Source organism: Bison bison, unplaced genomic scaffold (genome assembly GCF_000754665.1).
Source record: "Bison bison bison isolate TAMUID 2011002044 unplaced genomic scaffold, Bison_UMD1.0 scf7180017864148, whole genome shotgun sequence".
NCBI classification, from domain to species: domain Eukaryota; kingdom Metazoa; phylum Chordata; class Mammalia; order Artiodactyla; family Bovidae; genus Bison; species Bison bison.
The window spans coordinates 1751163-1775844 of record NW_011494720.1 but is presented as its reverse complement, the minus strand read 5'-3'; the positions used below and the strand labels follow the sequence as shown (position 1 = coordinate 1775844).

At 39.0% G+C, this 24682-nt stretch overlaps 1 protein-coding gene across 1 annotated transcript in view; it reads right to left on the bottom strand.

The window, feature by feature from the left end:
* Positions 1-24682, bottom strand: part of ESR1 (estrogen receptor 1) — a gene marked incomplete at its 5' end in the record, with an annotated part of 286022 nt that overhangs the window by 158059 nt on the left and 103281 nt on the right. Inside the window, one exon of the mRNA XM_010840906.1 lies at positions 533-868. Coding sequence (XP_010839208.1) covers positions 533-868 — 336 coding nt within the window. The remainder of the gene's footprint in view (positions 1-532; positions 869-24682) is intronic.

Genomic DNA, 24682 nt, shown 5'->3' with positions numbered 1-24682 from the left:
CCTTGTTCCTAAAATGTTAATAGATGGTTAAATGAATATTTGGCATTCAGTAAAAAAAAAAAAAAAAAACTTATTATTTCTTTAGCTCATAAATACCTGAAAATAAAATCTTGTAAAGCAAAATTGATGATTCACAATTTAGGTGTTTTGAACAAAAGTCCTCAACGTTAAAATTTTATAGGACATAGATTATTTAGTGTTAAAATTTTCTGCCACAGTGAACATATAATATTAAATGCATTTATTATGTAGTGTTCACCCCAGATTTGTGGGGTGAATATTGATGGGTTAAAAAAATAATGTCAGATTAAAGACTTTAATCATCTAGATTTTTATTTCAAAACACTATTTCCTAATTTCCAGGAGAATTAAGAGTGTATAGTTACTGAAAATTAATCAGTTCTGATATAACCTTGAAATCAACTAGATAACAAGCTATTGTGTCCCACTATCTCTCCCATGGTACGTATGGCAACCTGTTCATGAATAGTGAATGGCTCTTCAAAATAAAAGTCAAGCTTGGTCTTCTTACCTGGCACCCTCTTTGCCCAGTTGATCATGTGTACCAGCTCCCTGTCTGCAAGGTTGGTCAGCAAGCCCATCATTGATGCCTCACTGAAAGGTCTGGTAGGGTCATACTCAGAATAGATTATGGGGGGCTCAGCCTCCAGCAAGGCACTGATCATCTGGTCAGCTGTCAGGGACAACACCGGGCTGTTCTTCTTAGTGTGTTTAATCATGATGGGGCTTGGCCAAAGGTTGGCAGCTCTCATGTCTCCAGAGGGCACCGCTTCATTCCTGCCCTCCCCATCATCTCTCTGGCGCTTGTGCTTCAACATTCTCCCTCCTCTTCGGTCTTTCCGTATCCCTGAGAACACACACACAAAAATAGCTTATTCTTTTGCTCATATAAACTTTCACATGAAAACCATTTTTAATGCTAACAGCCTTTTATTTTATTTAAGGAAATAGTTTGGGACACAGTTGTGCTTCTAAGTGTTTAACAACCAGCTGTCCACGAGAGGGAAAAAAAGGCTTTGATTTGTAGCATTCACCAATTTCCATGGTGTAACGACTCCCACCATGGCAAATTTCAAGCTTCTTGTCTGAGATCAAGCAGTGTACAAAACTCCTACAAATTTAACAATAGGCTTTTGTGAGCCAGTACAAGCTGCTCTTACAAACAATTGCAGGATGTGTGTGTGTGTGTGTGTAACAGATGCTATAAAAAAAGACAACATATTAATTAGCTACTCTTGAAATATGACATATTAAAGATTGCTCCTGCTATGAATATTCTTTCAACAGCAAATTTAAAAAGCATCTTTATAAAATATTTAATAAATGTCCTTATCACCCAAGTAGACCTCTTAATGGAAGACACTAAAGAGGAATGATTTATCCAAAATGTATCTGACAGTCTCAAGCCTCCACAGAGTCAGTCTTTTATTGAGTCAGTCTTTTACTGCTACTAAGCTGTACCTCATCACCTGAGTAATCAACCCAAGAGCCTCAACTTGTTCACTAGGTTCTAAGATGTCACAAATGTCTTTCTATTTTCCTAATATTAAAGTTTTAAAAGAGTTGAAAATAGTCTTCCCCCAAAGATTCACCAGCTGTGGTTCCCTCTAACTAATTAAAGGAGGAGAGAGACTCCAGAGATTCTTTGAGTCTTGGTTCAGCATCTTAACCTAGAAAACACCAGGCTGTAGTACTAAAATGCATCAGCAGAAACAAATATTTTAAAGGACAAAAGTGAACACAAGGGTCCATATTTTCAAAAACTCTTAATCTCTCCAAAATAGACCAGAAAGCAACATTTCTTAGATTTGTATAAAAGAAATAATTATTTTGGTAAAAATCTAACACAATTATTTTTAATATTTAAGACATGAGAAGTAAAATTCTTTGTAACAGATCACCTGTCCTCTGATTCCAAAACAAATGAATAACTAATGTCAGAATTTTGCTCTATTTTGTTCTGTCAAGGAGTTTGGACAAATGTTCACTGGTGAGTTTTTATGCATAGCTTTTATTCTTGTAGATCTAGATTAGATATGTTACATGATATTAAAAATATAATGATGCCACAGACCCTTCCTTATTTGTTCAGTATCAAAATAAGCATTTCTCAGAACTCTTGGAATAAGTAACAATCATAAAAGATTATTATCACTAACATACACTGATCACTAACCATGTGCTTAAACACTTTAAATACACTTTACATGTATGCATTTTACAACTAATTTAGTCCTCACAATAACCTTGTAAGGTAAATGTCAGAAAACTGCTCCTTTAGAAAGATTCATGAACTGGTCCAAGACCATTCTCTATTAAGTATGATCCAAGATCCAAGCTTCTAAATGAAGTTTGTGTTTTTTCCCCAGTTACCAGAGTTTCAAAATTGTATCCCACACAGTGAACAAATTTAAGAACATCTACAAGTAAAATGGGCTTCCCTGGTGGCTCAGTGGTAAAGAATCCACCTGCCAATGCAGGAGACATGGGTTCAGTCTCTGGATCAGGAAGATCCCCTGGTGAAGGAAATGGCAACCCACTCCAGTATTCTTGCCTGGGAAATCCCATGGACAGAGGAGCTTGGAGGGCTACAGTCCATGGGGTTGCAAAAGAGTCAGACATCACTTAGTGACTAAACAAACAAAACAAAAAAGAAATAAAATAGGTCAAGTGAGAGTAATCATTGCATTTGGCCAGTTGCTGTCCTTGGTCAATTCTTTTCATCACTAGATGTGCTAATGTGAGTATAATATCTGAATTAAGGAAGCGAAACACAGCCTACTCTCAGCGCATCAGAGCGCACCTGGACTATCACGCAGTGCTGGATGCTGCAGAGACAAGCAAAACAAACCCATTCAGAGTAATGAGGATGCTGAGGAGATGCGAAATCAGGTCACACAGAGAACCACTGAGGAACCAAGAGGGGTTAGCCAAAGAGAAAAAAAGACTTAGAGGAAACATGAGTGTCACCTTCACATGGGCTGTACCTTATAAAATGGCATTGTGGTCTGAATGTCTGTTTCCCCTCCAAATCCATATGTTGACATCTAATCCCCAGTGTGATGGTTTTCACACTTTGAATACCATCCCAAAGGTATGAGCCTTTGGGAGGTCATTAGGTCACGAGGGTAGAGCCTTTACGAATGGGATTAGTGCCCTTATATATAGAGGCCAGGGTTCCAACTTGCTCTCTCCACCCTGTAAGGGTATGAGAAGACAGCTGTCTACAAGCCAGAATGCAGGCACTCATCAGACACCAGACCTGCTGGCAAGCTTGGAGTTCCCGAGCTCCAGAACTGTGAGAAATGTCTGCTGTTTAAACCATGAAGTCTGTGATATTTCTATTCCGGCACCCTAAACTGACTAAGAGAGATGGGTTCAACTTGCTTTTTACGAGTCCAAAGAGTAAAATAGAAGAAATATGTGGAAATCATGAGAAGCCAGAGATCACTACAAAGACTCAACGCTGACAACAAAGATAGAATCTGCTGCCACAGGAAAGGATGTGCTGGATCACTGGAGGTTTCCAAGAATAGGCTAGATGAAGACTTTACAGGGTGTTACCAAAGGCATTCAGTTACCCAGTATTTGTACTACATGACTTTCAATGCGCTTTCTCTCCTGAGAGTGTAGGACTCCACGATTTCCCTGTTAGAATGTAAGACCAGTGGCCTTGGATGAAAAACAGGAAAGGAAGATCAAAAGCAAAGAATTCCTAGAGATTCATATTTCTTAGAAACTTTGAGGTCAGACTTTTGAGAGGATGATGCTCATTGTTATTTACCTACTTTGGGTGGCAACTAGGGTGAAAAAATGCTTTGTTCTTCAATATTAGGCAGTGTATGCGTATAACTCAAATACTCTTTGACTTCCTCTCTATAACTTTAGAAAGAGAGAGAGAATGTAAACAGATAGAGAATGTAAACAGATGTAAACAATACAATCTTTTAATATCAGATCTACATGGAAAGATAAAGGCAAGTGATCTGAACAAAGAAGAAATAATTAAAGGTGATTTTGTTCACGCTAAGACGAAACAAAGTTACCTAAGTAATCAAGTTATGACTATACACATGCATTTTACTTTTTAAAAATGAAGTTGATGCTTTCTGTTATCATTGCAATTTATCTTCATTTTAAAATATTTCCAAGATAAAGACAAATAGACACAAGGTAAATTAAGGAAAACAAAACACAGTATTCCCCACACTTTAAAAGGTCCCAGCAGTCATACTACAGACGAATCTGTTTTCTAGAATAATTTTAAACTCAATTTAGCTTCTAAAAGTGACAGTTATTAGAAATTGCTTATTAAAGTATTCATTTTGTGAACATTTGTTCAATACTAACAATGTATATTCACAGATGATGCAATGCTAAACAAAGACAGATTATGTTATCCTCCATGAAGTTTTTGGCTTGGAGGGAGAAAGACATGAATCGAAAGTTCTATTATTTGTGGAATGAATGAATGAACTGCCCAAAACACAATGGAAGAGAGGAAGTGAAGCTAAGAAGAGGAGACAAAGAAGGTATCTTTAGGAGACAATGTTACATTTGGGCCAATACATGAGATTTCCTTTCTTGGAGAAATTTAGAAGCAGACTCTTCAGATGGTTTAGGTACAGCACTATTACAGCAGTGAGCTGAACCACCACACCTCTTTGAGTCTCAAATATTTGATTCACATTGTTGAACACAAGTCAAAAATGACCACAGACTTGGTATGCAGAACAATTAAACACAACTGGAGAGGTGGAGATGAGAGCTGAATATTTATAAAATTATCAAAGAGTCAAATATGGTAAGGTAGATTCAGTTAGCATTGACAAATATTTTCTTAAATTTACCCCTAGATGCTCTATATTTTTCAAATGTCAAAGGCTCTATAAGATGTACAAACAGAGCAAAATTAAGAAGCTGTACATATTGTGTGCCTGACTACAAAGATCGGATCCCAGGGCACAAGTCAAAGAGGAAAGCCGCCGTGTCTACTTGGAAGCAGTAATGGTCATATTAGCTGTGACACGCCAGTGACAATAATGCATATTTACAGTAGTTTAAAAAATTTCAAACTGGAATTGAGTGCAATAGGTGAAAAATGGACAAATTTCCAGCTCTATTTTAACCTAGGTTAAATGAGAATTGCAGATCACAACCAATAATTACAACCTGTGTCACAATGGAATATACAGCCAGTTCCTAATTACATATAGCGACAGGGTATATGCGTGGCATGCATAACTGAAATCCAAATAAAGTTAAAAAACTCGTTCTATGTTCCCTACCAAGGATTTTTCCAGACAACATAGATTAATAAGTATTTTACTTAAGCTCATTTCCCTTGTCTAAGTTATTTCAACCATTTTCGTATTTTTAAAAAAGTTCACAAAGCAGAGAGGAAAAAAACCAACTAGCTTAGATCATGCAAATATTAAACAAACTCCTTAACAGTTGAGATGTTTATTTGTAACAGATAGCACTTTGGCTTGTAGCACCATATAAGCAGATGTATTCAGCACCCCAAAATGTCACTTCCCAGAATGACTGAACAAAATATTTAGCAATGCAATACAGATGTCATGTTAACAGATTTGCTAGTGGACAAACATTATTAGATCTCAAGTTGTGTCACTGATTAGACAAGAGTTATATCACAGCAAATTTCTTTACATTCCTTTAAAAAATTTTTTAACTTGCAAAATTCAAGGATTACCTTCAGGCTTGAGATACAAACTCTCTTGTCCAGCAAGCCCACCATACATGTGAAATGCCACCACTTTGAACTGCATGCCCTTGGGTTAAGCCTTTCTTTAATATCTTTGTTGCACTGTTGTTAAGGATTTCAAAGCCAAGTATAAAACTTTCACATAGCAGTACTTAATGTGAATTTGAGTGATTCTAATCCACAAAGAAGCATTAATTGAAGAGAATTTATTAAACTAATAAGCACAGATCATTGGAATGAAAGGGAGAAAGATGATGCCCAGGGCACTCTCTAAGATCCCTAAGGATTTTAAGACTGCCCGGGCTTGGGGAAGTTCATAATAAGGCAGTGTAGGGGTAAAGTCCTGGCAGGGAGAAAAGGTCTGAAGACATATTCACTGCTTAAACAATTACGCCCTGGCCCTAAAATAAAAATGTCTGTCCTAATGTGTCTAACTAGGAGTTTTGAAAGGCTTACTTCTAATACTTTAGAGTTTACTCAATCACCCTTTTTTTTTTTCATTCTTTAAACTCTTTGGCTTGGCCATTATATCTCAGGAAAATGAATGCTATCTGAATATTCATTACTTAATTGAATTTATTAGGTCATTTGCTTCTAATGCATTCTGCTTTTTAAATTTTCTTTTCCTGAAATGATCTTTTTTCTCCTTAATACCTTCTGCCTCTACAAAAAGCTACTATAACTTCAGTAAAGCTATTTCTCCAATTTCCCAAGACTACTTTAATGTATTATTAAATATTTCAAGCATTTGCATAATCACCTTTCTTTTGTTTCTCAATAATTTCACATTATTCATGAGGTATTAAAAAGCCAGACAGAGAAACACGCTAAAAGCTTTCTAACTCAACATGTTGAAGAAAACAGAAGTGGTGATTAGTTAAGAATTAAATAATGTTAATAACTAATGAAACTTCAGCCAGAGAAACTCCCCTGCATCAATTTGAATGCTTTCCTTTCAAATACTAGGAATGAAGCCTGTAAAGTAGGCACTGTTAGAGTCCCCACTTAACAGAAGAAAGACATTTACAGTAACTATCATGCCCCAAAGTCATACCAAGGGCATCACAGAGATTTCAACCCAGGTGAATTATGCAATTACAGATTATTATTATCATAGCCTCTAAGTGTATCATTGATATATCACCATCAATGATACACTTCAGTTCAGTTCAGTCACTTAGTCATGTCTGACTCTTTTCGATCCCATGGACTGCAACAGACCAGGCTTACCTGTCCATCACCAACTCTCATGAACAGTATGAAAAGACAAAAAGATGATACACATAGAGGCTATGAATTACCTAGTTCATTTAAAGCTGCTTAATGCTATTTCTCTTCCTCTTTTAGTATCCAGCATATCACCCCTACCTGTATTTCCTCACATATCTAACAATGGGGAGAGATATCAGAGTCTCCCAGGTACTCCCTTGGTTCCCACTGCTCAACTGTGGGACTTACAAAGATGCATGCCAACAATGGAAGCAGCCCATTTTGCCTCCATTGACTGAGCTGGACGGTGACTTCTGTTACCCCCCTTCTCTCTGTCTTCACTGCCACCACCCTAGTTCACGCCTTTCTCCTTTTTTGCCTAGATTGATGCAGCAGCTTCTAAATTGTCTCCTTGCCTACCTTCAATCTCCCTTCCAATCAAATCAACTTTCAGTTAATTAATCTCCCTTACACACATACTATATCCTCTTATTGCCCATCGAAAGCTCTCAAAACCTCGAGTGGTTTAACTGTTCTCTGAAAACTCTTGGCAATTCTAAGCAGGTATCAGAGGCAGTGTGGTTGGGCTTCTGGTTGTCCCACTCCCACCATCAGTCTAAAGCAGTTGCTTATATATATGTATGTATATATATATATATATTCAGAGAAGGCAATGGCACCCCACTCCAGTACTCTTGCCTGGAAAATCCCATGGGCAGAGGAGCCTGGTAGGCTTCAGTCCATGGGGTCATGAAGAATCGGACACGACTGAGCGACTTCGCTTTTCATTTTCGTGCATTGGAGAAGGAAATGGCAACCCACTCCAGTGTTCTTGCCTGGAGAATCCCAGGGATGGGGGAGCCTGGTGAGCTGCCGTCTACGGGGTCACACAGAGTCGGACACGACTGAAGCGACTTAGCAACAGCAACAGCATATATATATATATTTGAGAAATAACTTATTTTTAAAGGAGTTTACTGGTTGTATTTTAAATTTAAAAAGCCACTAACCTACGGAATAAAACCAAACATGACACTGACTCATGTATTTCCACAAATAATCCTAAAGCGCTTTTCCAAGCTCTCTTTACAAATCCCCCCACAAACTTTTTATTTTTTTAATGAAATAGGGTTGGGCCATGCCACTGTTATAATACTTTCCAATATCACCACCATGAGCAATTTCTACTCCTCTTACATTGGCCACCAAATCCCAAGTAAAAGCTCATTTCCTCCATAGTCAATCTTGGACCCTACCCCAGCCTACTGGCTCTAGCTCCTTCCTTCTCATAGTTTTTCTTTCCTTTGTCATTCATTGGATAACCATCATGTTTTAATTTCTGTGTTTGATTATACCTGAGTTCCCCCTCCCTGACTACGGCTTTGAATTTCTCTCTAGGTAGGAAGCTGGAGCAGCAGCAGGACTAATCTCATTTATTTCCCTTTCTCATGAAACACTGCCCCACACTGCCTGATATCTAAGGTTTAAAACATATATTATATGTTTCATATATCATATCCATTTTTTAAGATACTTCTTTAGGGAGGCAATAAGGTTAGAGCTGAAAAGCAAAGCAGATAAATCTACTGTTACAGTTGGAAACATCATTATCTCCTTGTCAGTAACTGATTAAGTATGCAGAAAATCAATATGAATGGAATTGACCTCAAAAAGACTATCAATCAACTTGATCTAATAGATATTTATAGAAGACTCCACCAACTAACAAATGAATACACATTATTCTCAAGCTCCAGTGGAATATTCACCAAGGCAGACTATATTCTGGGCCATAAAAATTTCCTTAATTGTTATAACTTTACTAACTAGAGTATGGAATTTATGTATAGCTCCTTTTACCTTTAAATGTTATAACAACTGTGAAACCACTGTTAGGCATATTGGAATTAATGAAGTAAATGAATGGCACAAGGTGAGAGCCAGGTTTCATACTGTTGGAGTAAGAAGTGGAAGGTAAGAGAAGTTTAGAATGATTCATGCTACAATTCATTAGAGTTGGAGACATCAGTGTGTATTCAATGGTGAACTTAATAGATACAGATGTTAAGCTGCATAAAAAACATAAATAAAATATTTATAAATAGGTGTATACACATGGGGCAGTATAAAAACATATATCTCCATACACTGTCAGCTTAGAGGCTCTAGAAATAACAATATTCCCAGGAACAGCAAGTACATCTATTGCCCAGATCTTGGTTCCCAATAAGAGAACCATGTCTCCATGGAAAAATGGCTTATTCTAGGTCTGGAGCAGGAAATATACAAAATGAGTCTGAACCATCTTGTAGTGACAGAGAAGGAAGAACTTGCTCAAAAATAAAAAAAAATTGCATAATGATGTATATGTCAAAAGAATACTTTTTTTAACTCATAAACTTGCCAGTGCCAAGGCTGGAACAACATGAGAAGCAAAATAAATGAGGTGGATTACACCCCAAAGCATAAACATCCATGAATCTACACTAACATAAATACATGATTGAATAAATAAATTAATGGAGAATAGATGACTCCATTAATGTTAGTACTCTCTTTTTAAGTTATACCCTTAAGGCATAACCCACATTCTTTAAGTATGAGCTGTAGATAGGGACTTCCTTCCAAAGCAAAATGTTTGGAAAAGGTGAAGAAAATAATAACTTTACAGTATAGAAAGCCGACAAATCCTGCCTCGAGGCAGATGATCAGTGTCAACATTAACCGCGATAACCCATACTGATTGTGTGTGCCCTTGAAATGATGTGATGGCGATGGCATTTTACATCTGTGGTCTCCCTCCCCAAAACTCATTAACCCCAGTCTAACCATGAGAAAAGCATCAGACAAATCCAAATTGAGAGATATTCCACAAAATATCTGACCAGTGATCCTCAAAACGGGCAGGGTAATCAAAAACAAAGTCTCAGAACATGTCACAGCCAAGGACAGCCTAAGAAAGCACAAATACGAAATACAATGTATCCTGATGGGAGCCCAGAACAGATGAAAAGTATTAGGTAATCACTTAGGAAATCTAAATAATTACAGACTTCAGCTAATGATAAAATATCCATGTTGTTTCTTCATGGTGATAAAAGTACTGTACAGTAACACAAGCCCTCAGTCAAAGAGGAAACGGGGTGTAGAGCATCTGAGCACTCCCTGTGCCATCTTTGCAGGCATTCTGTAAATTTACAACCGATCTAAAGTGAAAAGTTTAGTTTTTAAAAGTCAAGTGCAAAACCCTGAGCAAGAACAGTTTTTATATCATATGAAATTTAATTTTATACTTCCCCTTGATTGTCTGGAATAACGAGTCACTGCCATTCAGATTGCTATGTTAAAGGAGGACAGCTGAATCATCTTACCCAAGAGCTTGAGTCAAAGTATAATTCTGCATTCATGATAGCATTGTACATGCAGAAGACCATGGAGCTGATCAATAGGAAATTTTAAGGCTGTCAGATACACTGGCCTATAAATTAAAACTATGGTGGTATTGATCTGTGTTAATCTGTGTTAATGAGAGTAACTTATTGCCTAGCTTACAAATAAATTCCAGAATATCCAAAAATAAATAAATAAATAAAACTACAAAGGTTATATCTTTGCTGCTTAAAAAGTTTTCAGGATGCAGAATAAGCTTTGTAATTGGGCACATAAATTTAACACTGTTGTAGTTTTTATCTGTTTCTAAAATATACATAGGGCTTCCCAGGTGGTTCAGATGGTAAACAGTCTGCCTGCAATGCAGGAGGCCCAGGTTCAATCCTTGGGTTAGGAAGATGCCCTAGAGAAGGGAAGGGCAACCCACTCCAGTATTCTTCCCTGGAGAATTCCACAGACAGAGGAGCCTGGCAGGCTACAGTCCATGAGGTCGCAGAGAATTGGACATGACTGAGCCACTATGCTATGCTATGCTAAGTCACTTCAGGCCACTACACTTTCACTCTAAAGAGAGAGAGAGAGATGAGAGAGAGAGAGAGTGAGTTAGTTATGTTCAGTGTTAGCACAAGTTAAAATTCTAAGAGTCTCCTGTTAAAGACATATAACCCTCACAACAAAGCAGCAACGATGACTGAATTACAAACCACATGAAGGCAGAGACTGTATCTGTCATTAGAGACAATTATCTACTAGACTTCAATAGATGTGTTGGTGGAATACATAAATGAGTCTTGGCATGACCTAGAATCACACTGAATATGTTAAAAGCACAAGTTTGATATACTAAAACATCTTGGCCACCATCAGTTGTTGCAATTTTACTATAGCAGTTTTAAAAATAGGTCTTTCTATTAAGGCAACTTACTTTCTATAATCGATTTAAGTAACAAAAGTCTTAAATAAATTGCTAAATAAAACAAGTAAGTAGGGATCAGTCTAAGCTCATGACTTGATTCTTCCGTCTCCTCCCCACATTGTTTTTTTTTTTTTTTTCCATTATCTTATATAACTTTGGGATAACTCTGTCAGTAGTGGAGAGAGGGTTATGTACATGACTCAGACAAGATTGGTTAATTAGTTCAGTTTTCCTTGAAAGTAGTGAATTCCAACTTTCCCACTACACTACCGTCACCACCACCAGTTAACCTCAACTGTCCCAAGTGCTGTGCACCAACTCATTTTGTCCTTCTCTTCCAGACCAGGGGCCTATCAACTTAACAAACTGCAGTACTCAGGAGGAATCACAGTATCCCAAGGCGCTGTCTGCCAGCACCCAAATTCAAATAAACTGGCAAGTTCTACTAACAGTAGGCTCCTTTGGGGTGATTAACTATTGTGGGTTAATTGTCCTTGATGAGTAAACTTGTGCACAGATGAGCAGTGTTTCCTCCTGTGGGTGCAAAGAGCATATTTCCCCCCCTTTCCCTCTAAACTAGGACTCCACTTGTACCTGTTCTAATTATTTCATTTGCATAAGAGTAATCAGAGCCCACCATGGTGGTTAATCATGCTACCCCATCCCAGTCTTCACCCTTCTTCCCAGGTCCCATAGAGCGAGGTTCTTCTCTGCTATGACAGTAAGGACTCAGCAATGACGGAAGGGAGCAGCTGCAGCTCTACGATGGAAGAAAACTTAATTAATATGCTGTCAGCCCTGCCTGGTCATGCCTGCTCCATTGCAGAGTGTGTGCCCAGAAGTTTACAACAACACACGTTTTTGCCCTGTTAAGCTGGAGCTGTCTGCCTGAAAAGCACTTCACAAACACCAACGGTAGAAGTACACTGTGATTCTTCTCTGCAATTACCATGTATTTACATTTACAATCTGGAAAACAAAACCCATACATGCTACTGTTTTTACAAGGAATCCTCCTGCAAAGCAAGTGGGGAGAGAGTATGTCTCCCTCTTCACCAAATCATCTTGGAAAACCATAACTGGCTTTGATGATATTTGACAATTTATCAAATTTACTTTGATGAAATTGAACTTAAAAATGGATTGCATTTTTCCTGCTCTGACATGTTGTAGAATTGATTTAAAAATGTCCCTTTTGGAAGCTGGAGTGACCAGAGAGGTAGCCCTCATATAAGAATTGCACTGTTTTGGAATTTTCCCAAAGGTCTAGGCAGAGACTGCCAAGAAAGGGAAGTCAATCAAGGTTGCCATACGTTTCGTTGCACGTCAAATCACGCTGCCTTATCCCAGCCACAAAACCAAGTGTATGGAGAAAGTCCCGATCACATGTGTTCTCAATGACATCCATTTTGACTTAAAAGCATAATGTTCACCCATAAAACTACTGTGTATTTTAATAAAAATGCAGCTAATAAAACCTTGTTTCTAGACAGACAGCTGTGGCAGGCTGTTCTATAAGAATCTGATTTATTAATAACAAAATTTATGGGGTGAGGAGAAAAGCAATACATATTTTTCTTGCCTGGCTTCATTTCCCTGTAATATCTTAGTGATGAGTCTCCTGCTGGCAGGCATTCTGTAGCCAAGAGGAATAAATAAGACACCAAGGTTTAGCCTGTGAAGCTCTTTGCTTTTCTCCCATTTCTTAGCAGGGCTGCTACTAAGACCTGCAGTTTTCCTTCTTCAACTTGTAAAAAGAAACAATTTGTCTCCCCACCTCCCCCATAGGTGTCCTCTGTCTCATGCTGATCTGTGCAGAGCTGGGTACAAGTAGAGTTCCCGTTGTCTTTAATTTGGTCGTGGGGAAGTCTTCCCAGCCTCGCTTGAGTCACCACCACCCAATTACATTCTCTTGGACAAGAAGTGCTTGCCAGTGGGACAGTCATCTTACAACAATCCTACGATTGGATCAACAAACTAGTTCACCCTCACTGGTGATTTCACAAATCCTCCAGTGGGTGCATATCATATTTCCTGAGGCTAAAAAGGGTCTATTCCTTTCTATAAACTCATTTGTGAACTCTATCACCTTAAATATATTGGAAATCTTTGATACGCCAAACAGCCCAGAGCTGGGCAAACCAGGGGCTCAATAAATACATCGTTATCTCTTCTTGCTATTCTTTGGAACTCTGCATTCAAATGGATATTTCTTTCCTTTTCTCCTTTGCCTTTCACTTATCTCCTTTTCTCAGCTATTTTAAGGCCTCCTCAGACAACCATTTTGCCTTTTTGTATTTCTTTTTCTTGGGATGGTCTTGATCACTGCTTCCTATACAATGTCATGAACCTCCATCCATAGTTCATCAGGCACTCTATCAGATCTAATCCCTTGAATCTATTTGTCACTTCCACTGTATAATCATAAGGGATTTAACTTAGGTCATACCTGAATGGTCTAATGGTTTTCCCTACTTCCTTCCATTTAAGTCTGAATTTGGCAATAAGGAGTTCATGATCTGAGCCATAGCTCAGCTCCTGGTCTTGTTTTTGCCAACTGTATAGAGTTTCTCTATCTTTGGCTGCAAAGAATATAATCAATCTGATTTCAGTATTCACCATCTGGTAATGTCCATGTGTAGAGTCTACTATTGTGTTGTTGAAAGAGAGTATTTGCTATGACCAATGCATTCTTTTGGCAAAACTCTGTTAGCCTTTGCCCTGCTTCATCTGTACTCCAAGGCCAAATTTGCCTGTTACTCTAGGTATCTCTTGACTTTCTACTTTTGCATTCCAGTCCCTTATAATGAAAAGGACATCTTTTTAGGGTGTTAGTTCTAGAAGGTCTTATAGGTCTTCATAGAACTGTTCAACTTCAGCTTCTTCAGCATTACTGGTTGGGCATAGACTGGTGATGCCTTAGGAAGCATCACTATGAACAAAGCTAGTGGAGGCGATAGAGTTCCAGTTGAGCTATTGCAAATCCTAAAATGTGATGCTGTGAAAGTGCTGCACTCAATATGTCAGCAAATTTGGAAAACTCAGCAGTTTCCAGGACCGGAAAACATCAGTTTTCATTCCAATCCCAAAGAAAGGATGCCAAAGAATGCTCAAACCACCTCACAAAGTGAGCTCAAAATTGAGCTAGCAAAGTGATGCTCAAAATTCTCCAAGCCAGGCTTCAACAGTACGTGAACTGTGAACTTCCAGATGTTCAAGGTGGTTTTAGAAAAGGCAGAGGAACCAGAGATCAAATTGCCAACATCCACTGGATCATGGTAAAAGCAAGAGAGTTCCAGAAAAACATCTACTTCTGCTTTATTGACTCTGCCAAAGCCTTTGACTGTGTGGATCACAATAAACTGTGGAAAATTCTGAAAGAGATGGGAATACCAGACCACCTGACCTGCCTTTTGAGAAATCTGTATGCAGGTCAGGAAGCAACAGTTAGAACTGGACATGGAACAACAGACTGGTTCCAAATAGGAAAAGGAGTCCATCAAGGCTGTATATTGTCACCCTGCTTATTTCACTTAAATGCAGAGCACATCATGAGAAATGCCAGAATGGATGAAGCACAAACTGGAATCAAGATTGCTGGGAGAAATATCAATCAATAACTCAGATATGCAGATGACATCACCCTTATAGCAGAAAGTGAAGAACTAAAGAGCCTCTTGATGAGGGTGAAAGAGAAGAGTGAAAAAGTTGGCATAAAACTCAACATTCATCACTTCATGGCAAATATATGGGGAAACAATGTTAACAGTAGCAGACTTAATTTTCTTGTGCTCCAAAATCACTGCAGATGATGACTGCAGCCATGAAATTAAAAGATGCTTGCTCCTTGGAAGGAAAGTTATGGCCAACCTAGACAGCATATTAAAAAGCAGAGACATTACTTTGCCAACAAAGGTCTGTATAGTCAAAGCTATGGTTTTTCCAGTAGTGATGTATGGATGTGAGAGTTGGACTATAAAGAAGGCTGAGCACCAAAGAATTGATGCTTTTGAACTGTGCTGTTGGAGAAGACTCTTGAGAGTCCCTTGGACAGCAAGGAAATCCAACCAGTCTATCCTAAAGGAAATCAGTCCTGAATATTCATTGGAAGGATTGATGCTGAAGCTCCAATACTTTGGCCACCTGATTCGAAGAACTGACTCATTTGAAAAGACGCTGATGCTGGGAACAATTGAAGGTGGGAGGAGAAGGGGACGACAGAGGATGCGATGGTTGGATGGCATCACCAACTCAATGGACATGAGTTTGAGTAAACTCCAGGAATTGATGATGGACAGAGAAGCCTGGTGTGCTGCAATCCATGGGGTTGCAAAGAGTCAGACTCGACTGACTGATTGAACTGAACAAATATATCCTAAATGATGAATTTATTACTTAACCTGGTAACTAACAGATAGCACTTGGGGTCCTTTCCTAAAATATTGATCTGAACAAGTACTAATGTTAGAGGAGGAGACAACAGAATTATCAGCAGCCTTAAGGATCACAAAATTCTACCACCACATTAATAGAGAGCTCAGCAAAAGGACATGAACTGGAACAAATTCCAGGAGATAGTGAAGGACAGAGGATCTTGGTGTCCTGCAGTCTATGAAGTCATAAAGAATTGGACACAACTTAGTGACTGAACAATAGCAAAAGGAAATATTTATTTCTTATCACTGGTATAACAGGAGCAATTCTTTCTCACCATACTTAAGCCAAAGGAGGTGCTTACTGCCCAAAGCCAGAAGTCTCTCTCTCTGAAACATGCCACAAGTTGAAAGCTTCTTAATGATAAGGACTGTACCTAGTTCTTTGTATTTCCCACCAGACTTAACTCTGTGCCTTGTAAATAAACTAGCTTTCCTAGGTAATGATCAATGAATGTCTCATGTACTGACCCGAACCAAAGCCTTTCAAAGAAGACAACGTTCCACTGAGGGTAGAAGCATCATCCCGGGTCAGGCTCTCCTCTATAGAATCTCCATTTTCCTTTTCTTAGACTGTATTTCAGTATTAGCAACTCTTCATTCAATCCACACTCCAGTACTCTTGCCTGGAAAATCCCCTGGGCAGAGGAGCCTGGTAGGCTGCAGTCCATGGGGTCACAAAGAGTCAGACATGACTGAGCAACTTCACTTGCACTTTTCACTTTCATGCATTGGAGAAGGAAATGGCAACCCACTCCAGTGTTCTTGCCTGGAGAATCCCAGGGACAGGGGAGCCTGGTGGGCTGCTGTCTATGGGGTCGCACAGTCGGACATGACTAAAGTGACAGCAGCAGCAGCATTCAATCCAAACAAAGTAACAAATTTATTTTGCTGTGATTTATTCCTGAATATAAAATACTTTGCCCCATATGATTTGAATTCTATTATTTACTCTCACAAGCTCTTATCCACTTTTCAGGGGAAAAAATTAATGCATCTCAATGCAGGAAGTGTGTTCACATCTGTTTGCTTCACCAAATATCAACTGTATCCTTTGCTTTCAATTGCCAGAGCTGAAATTCTATTGAAAATATCTTAAGCAAGCTTGTTTATCAACTATCAAATGCTAAATATATGCTTCTCCAGAATACTTGTCCTTCAGTGGGAAGATACTTAGCAACCTGGCATAACTATTGGTTTCCTACATAACCTAGATTTTCACAGCTGGGAATAGAAGAAGAGAGAGAAAAAGAATGAAGTCTTCAGTTAGAATGCAAAAACTTAGTAGTTGGGATAGTAGAAGAAATTCCAAAATAAGCTGGCCAAAAGACTCTTAAACCCAGATAAGATACATGTGCAAACTTAAAAAAAAAAAAAAATCTGTACAAAGAGCTGAAGACTTGGATAATTCATCAAGCATGGTTAACAGAACCATCATAAATCTAACTTGTAGAACGAGGTCCATTTCATCATGTGATTCTTTGAAGTCCTGACACTTTGTGAGGACAGTTAGGCAGTTCCCTGGCCTTGTCCATATTTGCACTTGTATCATTTCTAAACACCAGTCCTTTTGCCCATGGTTAGCACAAATTAAAAGTTTTTATAAAGGATAAAGGGTTGAGCATCAGAATGAAGATTGTAGCCCAAATTGGGGAAAAAAAAAAACCCTACTGCTGCAACTTCAGAGAAAAGTTCCTAGGCACTATTTGTAGCTCAAGATACTATAGGTAATCAGGATATATTTCAAAGGAAGATATAGGTGAAAAATTAATAGAAGATTTCCAAGCTTTCTCAGTAAGGAAAGGGCTTCTCCAGAAGCATATTGTCCCTTTCGGAGGGAACACAGGGGGACTTCTGCTCTTTCTCATGAAGGGTAGTGCCACACAGACAATCAACTTCATCAAATTCTTTGATTCTTGACAACTGATAAGTGTATACTTCTTTCAAGCTTACTCTACTTTTGGAAATGGTTATAGTATATGTGAATATATTTTTATTGTGATTCCAGACTTTTCAGTAAACAATCTGAAGTTATCCTATTTAAGCTGGCAGGGCTTTGATTCAGTTAAGAAAGAAGTTATCAAAATTGAACACGTGGACTTTTAGGTCTATCATGGAAATATCATGGCTAGGGCCTCCAGCCTTCCAGAAAAGGCTTACATAATCATTAAGTTCCTTGAAAGGAACTAAGGAAAGCTCTGACAAAGCTAGATAGGGTATTAAAAAGTAGAGGTATCACTTAGCCGACAGAGGTATGTATAGTCAAAGCAATGGTTTTCCCTGTAGTCATGTACAGATGTGAGAGCTGGACCATAAAGAAGGTTGCACTCTGAAGAATTGATGCTTTAGAATTGTGGTGCTGGAGGAGATTAAATCAGTCAATCCTAAAGGAAATCAGTCCTGAATATTCATGGGAAGGATTGATGCTGAAGTTGAAGTTCCAATACTTTGGCCACTTGATGCAAAGAACCGACTCATTGGAAAAGACCCTGACTCTGGGAGAGATTAAAGACAGGAGGAGAAGGGAGCGACAGAGGATGATGATAGTTGGATAACATCACCAGTTCAATAGACATGAGTTTGAGCAAACTCCAGGAGATAGTGAAGGGAGAACAACAACAAACCATTAAGGTAGTGATGACTGCCTGTATGGTCTGACTAGAGAAAAAGTAGAAGAAATTGTTTCAAGTCAGGTGATAGACATGCTTCGTAACTTGAATAAGAGATACTTTTAAAACTAGAAAGAATATTTATTTGAGATTTGATCATATGGGATATTCCACCTAATACTTTCTTAAGAGCTGATACCAAGGCTTTAGCTGGTAGATGAAAGGGAGTGTAGCTACTCCTGTAGTACATTTACACAATGAAAGTGAAAGTGAAGTCGCTCAGTCGTGTCTGTTTGCAACCCCTTGGACTGTAGCCTACCAGGCTCCTCTGTCCCTGGGATTTTCCAGGCAAGAATACTGGAGTGGGTTGCCATTTCCTTCTTCAGGAGATCTTCCCAACCCAGGGATTGAACCTGAGTCTCCCGCATTTTACGTAGAAGCTTTACCATCTGAGCCACCAGGGAAGTCATGACAATGAAATGGTTTTATCTAGGCTGAAGTTCACCTATCCTGATTTCGAAACAGAAGTGTCCATTTTCTGGAAGGAAGAGAATTATCATTACAGAGGGCAATTATACTATGTTCTCTGGAGGACATTTTACACAGCACTCAGATACACATTGGAGCATCTGAGATATTAATTCTGATTTTACAAATGAAAGAGCTCAGGGAGATAACGATGGCTTTACCCAAAGGCACACAATTAGGAACTGACAAAAAATTAGAACTCAAGACTGTTCATCTCAATGTCCATGTCCTTTTACTCACTATTGTTGTTATTTAGTCACTCAGTCATGTCCAACTCTTTGTGATCCCATGGACTGCAGCATGCCAGGCCTCTCTGTGCCTCATCATCTCCCAGAGCTCACTCAAACTCACGTCCATTGAATTGGTAATGCCATCCAACCATCTTGTCCTCTGTCATCCCCTTCTTCTCCTACCTTCAACCTTTTCCAGCATTAGAGTCTCATTATACCATCCCCAATACTGCTATGATTTGTCAAATGTCATGATGATTTGTCTTATGGGCTTGTTGATTCAGTCCTCAGGATATGCAGATTCCGATGATTGTTTCTTGATAGAATATTCATTATGAGTTATTTTACTTTGACTTCATTGCATATTATGCAATAATATGAATATGCCAGAAAATTCTTTCATGATACACGATGATTTTTTAACTCATATTGGAAGATACACATCCAATATGATTAAGCAGGACAGAAAGTTAATTTTGGTCAATAAGCAGATGAATTTTCAATATGGCAATGTACATATGATGAAGTCCAAAGAAGGTTGAAGGGATTTTTTTAATTAAAAAAAAAGTATACACAAGGAAGGACAGAGGATAATCTGAGAAGCTCAAAGAAATTGTGAGCCCTGAATTGCAGAGAATGGAGCAAAGCAAAAAGTTCCTTAAAGTAGACAGGAAAAAAAGAGAGAAAATTGGCTCTTTGAAAATGATGAGGGAATTGAAGACAGGGATAAGGAAATGACAGTTATTTTTCCCATGATTTTAAAGTGAAGGAATAGAACACAGAGCTCCTGAAACTAAAGATTTTATTTTTTCACAGTGAAAGCACATAAAGACCACATGCAGCAGGAGAAAGAAAAATTTAAGTTTTGATGAAATATCCTAAATGGAAACAAGGAGAATAATGGGCAGATGGGGGGTTTCTAAAGATGCTACTTTGAAAATTACAAGATTATCACAACTTTTAAAAAGGAATCATTTTTGAACTAAGGACCTGATTGTTAAAAGAATTTTCTGGTAATTGAGTGATGCTTATAATTTTTAGCTCAGTAAGTGAAAAGAAGATCTGATATATGTTATTCTTATTCACAGTGTTACAATTTCTAAAATATCACACTGGTAGGACTCAGCCGTCTTTGAGAGGACAAAATTAAAACTGAAGATAAGTGGATAAAAATGGGAAAAAGAGATCACTTTGGTTACCAGGTCCTATCAGAAGAAGCTGTTCATAGGTATTCTAAGAGAATAAACTCCCTCGATTTATTACCTACATACTATCAGCTACTCATTACAATTATCAAATATAATAACCAGCTTATCCACCAAAAATATGAGTTAAACTGTTATTTTAATAATTCTTCTTTGCACCAGCAAATGTCATTATTTGAAATAGGGTGAAACTTAACAGAATGAACTTGTTAAAAATAAAGTGAATGCATCTCTGTGATCTTAATTATAATTACATAGTCATTTGCGATCATTTCCAAGAGTTCTTGGCAAAGACAAATGAGCATAATGAGCTCCATTAATGGACTGATGTGTTCTGTTTATATGCAAGGAAGGGACTTTTTGAAAGTGTCCGAGAAACAGCAGGAGGGTATACAAAGTGAAACACAAGATACTGGTGAAAATCTACACAATGGTGTGAATAGAAGCATCGGGTCATGAATAGGATTTCAAGTAATTTGAAATTGGGATTTCAAGTAATCCATCCCTAGATTTCACAAATGTCACGGTACAAGGCAGTGACTGGCACCATATTTTCCTTTGGTGGGATTAGAAACCTTGGGGCTATTTTCACCAGCTGTTAACCTTTTCCGTAAAACAATACAGATTTCAGAGGGGATAACTTCTGTGATTCAACTGTTTCTAAATGACACACGCAACAAAAACTGAGACAGCGATTAACTGAGGTGCTGCTAAAAGCACTCTAACAAGGGAGATAAGTTAAACAAAGATAGGCTAAGCAACTGGAATCCCTGGTAGCTCACATGGTAAAGAGTCTGCCTGCAATGCAAGAGACACAGGTTCAATCCCTGGGTCAGGAAAATCCCCCGGAGAAAGAAGGGAATGGATACCCACTCCAGTATTCTTGGCTGGAGAAGTCCATGGACCGAAGAGCCTGGTGAGCCCATAGGGTCGCTAACAGTCAGACACGACCGAGTGACTAAAACTTCCAATTCCAAGGCTAAGCAAATCATATAAAATCAAACCAATACTTCACTTAAATTAACTAAAACCCATTTCAACTGAATCTAAAAATTAAGGGATTCATAAACTAAGCTCCAAATGTAGTATAAGATCCAGCATCTACCAACCACCCAGAAAGGTTGGTATTTCTATTGCATCGTATGCTCCCTCCTTCACTTCTCCAATCTGACATTTCCCAGTTGGTAACTTCACTCAGTGGACTTCTCTGTGATCGTGGAAATGTTATGTTGCTGGGCTGGACAATATGGTAGCCACTAGCCACTCATGAATGTGGCTGGTGCAACTGAGGTATTTGTAATATTATTTAATTTTAATTCATCAAAGTTTAGATGGCCACAAGTGATTAGTGGGTAACTATTGGGTTACGCAGTAAACACGTGTGCAAAAACTATGCAATATCTGATGGTGCTTAACAGTGCTAGAGGAAAACAGACAGCATGTATTAGAATCACGTGGGGAGTTTTGAAAACAATTCTGGTAGCCTCTCTCAGAGTGTCTCACCTAATTGGTTTGGAAAGAGGCAGTAGAAGCACAGATTGCTATCTCAAAATCAGAATGATACCTATGCTTAAGGAAGAAGATGCTCCCAGGACTAGTTTGTGACACTGTATTCATTTTACACCACTTGTGGAGGCAGCTGTGACAGAGGTCCTTTCCAAGTCAGAGCAGGTTATAAAGTGAGATGAAACAATTTTAAAGCCTCTGATTGATTTTCAGATATTGTTAGAGGTCACTATAAAGATACAGGAAATGAAACCTTGGAGAGATACAGACATGGGAAGAAACAGGAAAATTCACTGAGCATAAAAGAGCTATAAAACTTAAAATAAGTGAATCGGTTAATATTGAAGTGAAAGTCGCTCAGTCGTGTCCAATTATTTCAACCCCATGGACTACACAGTCCACAGAATTCTCCAGGCCAGATTACTAGAGTGGGTAGCCTATCCCTTCTCTAGAGGATCTTCCTGACCCAGGAATCAAACTGGGGTCTCCTGCATTGCAGGTGGATTATTTACCAACTGAGCTATCAGGGAATTGGTTAACAGAGTTATTGAAAAACCTATAAAGAAAAGCTTTCCATAACTATACTTTCCCTGTTACTCTGTTATCAAAATATCTGAGTTTAGGATCCAGCAATATGGATCCTAAATAATATTCAATCATATTGTTTAGCTTCAGGACTAGTTTTGTCTGTAGGATATACTGTTGAGCAGAGAGCTGTGTATTTTTTTGACCACATATCTCTATTAGGAAAAAATACTTGAGCAAGTAGCCCTAATGGATGTATATATTTTAATTACAGAGACACAGAAGATTCGGGTTCGATTCCTGAGTCAGGAAGATCCCCTGGAGGAGGAAATAGCAACTGGTTCCAGTATTCTTGCCTGTGAAATCCCATGGACAGAAAAGCCTGGGGGGCTACAGTCCATGGGATCTCAGAGTTGGACACGACTGAGCAGGCAGGCACATACCACTGTACTAACATATTATGGGACTAAAACATACAAGCTGAAATACAAGTTTCTTAATGAGACCAATTGGACACCAATGGAGAAGGAAATGGCAACCCATTCCAGTATTCTTTCCTGGAGAATCCCAGGGACAGAGAAGCCTGGTGGGCTGCCGTCTATGGGGTCGCACAGAGTCAGACACAACTGAAGCGACTTAGCAGCAGCAGCAATGAGAACAAAAAAAACACATTATTTTCTTCCTGTACTTGAATAGATTTGAGTTGTCTGCTCCGGAAACTACTTGGAAAACGACTATACCACTGGACAGGAATATCTGGAAATTGATACATTAACTACCTATTGCTTATGATAAATACCAATATGATTTTTAATCACCATATTACAGAAAGACCAACTGTGGTACAATACAGGTCTAGAAAATGAATTCAATACCTTCTCTGTGCAGAATCTCCACAAGATGAATTTGATCACTATAGACAGATGAGTTTACAGTCTAAAAATTTTAAAAATGAATGCTACTTATTTGGGGTTGGGTGCACAGCCAAGGCCAAAGGGAAAGAACCATTTGGGCTTTGCCCTGCTCATTTATTTATAATTATCAGTTTGCTCTTCTAAGTATAGGGTTTGTTACTACTTACCCTAGCATCTAAATCTGCTCTGTCCAATCCAGCAGCCACTAGCTACATGTTGCCCTCTACATTGAACTTGAATTAAAAAGTTCCTCAGTCATGCTAGCAACATTTCAAGTACTCAACAGCTACATTCAGCTGTGTGCTAATGTGTTGCTCACTCAGTTGTGTCTGACTCTTTGCAACCCCATGGACTGTAGCTCGCCAGGCTCCTCTGTCCATGGGATTTCCTGGGCAAAAATACTGGAAAGTGTAGCATTTCCTTCTCCAGGGGATCTTCCCAACCCAGGGATCAAATAGGGGTCTTCTGCATTGCAGGAAGATTCTTTATGGTCTGAGCCACCAGGGAAGCCCCTACATGTAGCTAGCGACTACCAAAATGGACAGAACTGAACATTTCCATCTTTGCAGAAATTTATACCTGAACAGTCTGCATGAAATCCTTTGGGAACTATGTCAGAGATGAAAAGGATGTTACTGCCAATGGAACATTCTCTCCACCTAGTTTCTGCAGTCATGACACCTGGTCACAACCCCCTCTCTTGTCCTCTGTCTCCTCCTCCATAGCATCTCACAGCTGGATTTGTTTGTGGCCCACACCTACAGTTCAGTTTCTCCCTGGCCCCGAGCCAGCCACTGCAGGCAGAGACAGTGCGTCAGAACTTCTACCTGCCAGTCTGATGAAGCTTGTGGTGAAATCGGGCTCCCAGACACAGAGCAGCATATATTCCACATCCACATCCAAGACCTTAGAAGATAGGTGTATAGTTCACCAAACGTCCTCTATTCCTCACTTACATTACTCCCTGGTGGTTTGATTGATCACATTCTAGATGTCAGGCTTCTGCCCAAGCATTTCAGAAGCGAGCCTCAGCCCTGAACTCAGTGGTGGCTGGCGAACCATTTATGCCAACTGCCAGTGCATCTTCCAGCATGGACCTTGGCCCTTACCTGCCATGGTTATCTTCCTTACAGGCAGACCTGACACCAGCTTATGCCGTGACTCCATCTGAAAACATTCCTGGTGGCTGAACTCACTTTTCTTTGCTTCGCCCACTAAATACAGTGCCTGGACTGACATCCACTTCCTGAAACCTATGTAGCTTTCCTTACCCCTCCACTGTGCCCTGGCCCAAGGCACTCTAGGTCCTATCTTCCAGCCTCAGTTAGTCCTCTTCCCTGATCCCACAACCAGCTTCAACTTGTTCAGTTCAGTCGCTCAGTCGTGTCCAACTCTTTGTGACCCCATGAATCGCAGCATGCCAGGCCTCCCTGTCCATCACCAACTCCCGGACTTCACTCAGACTCAC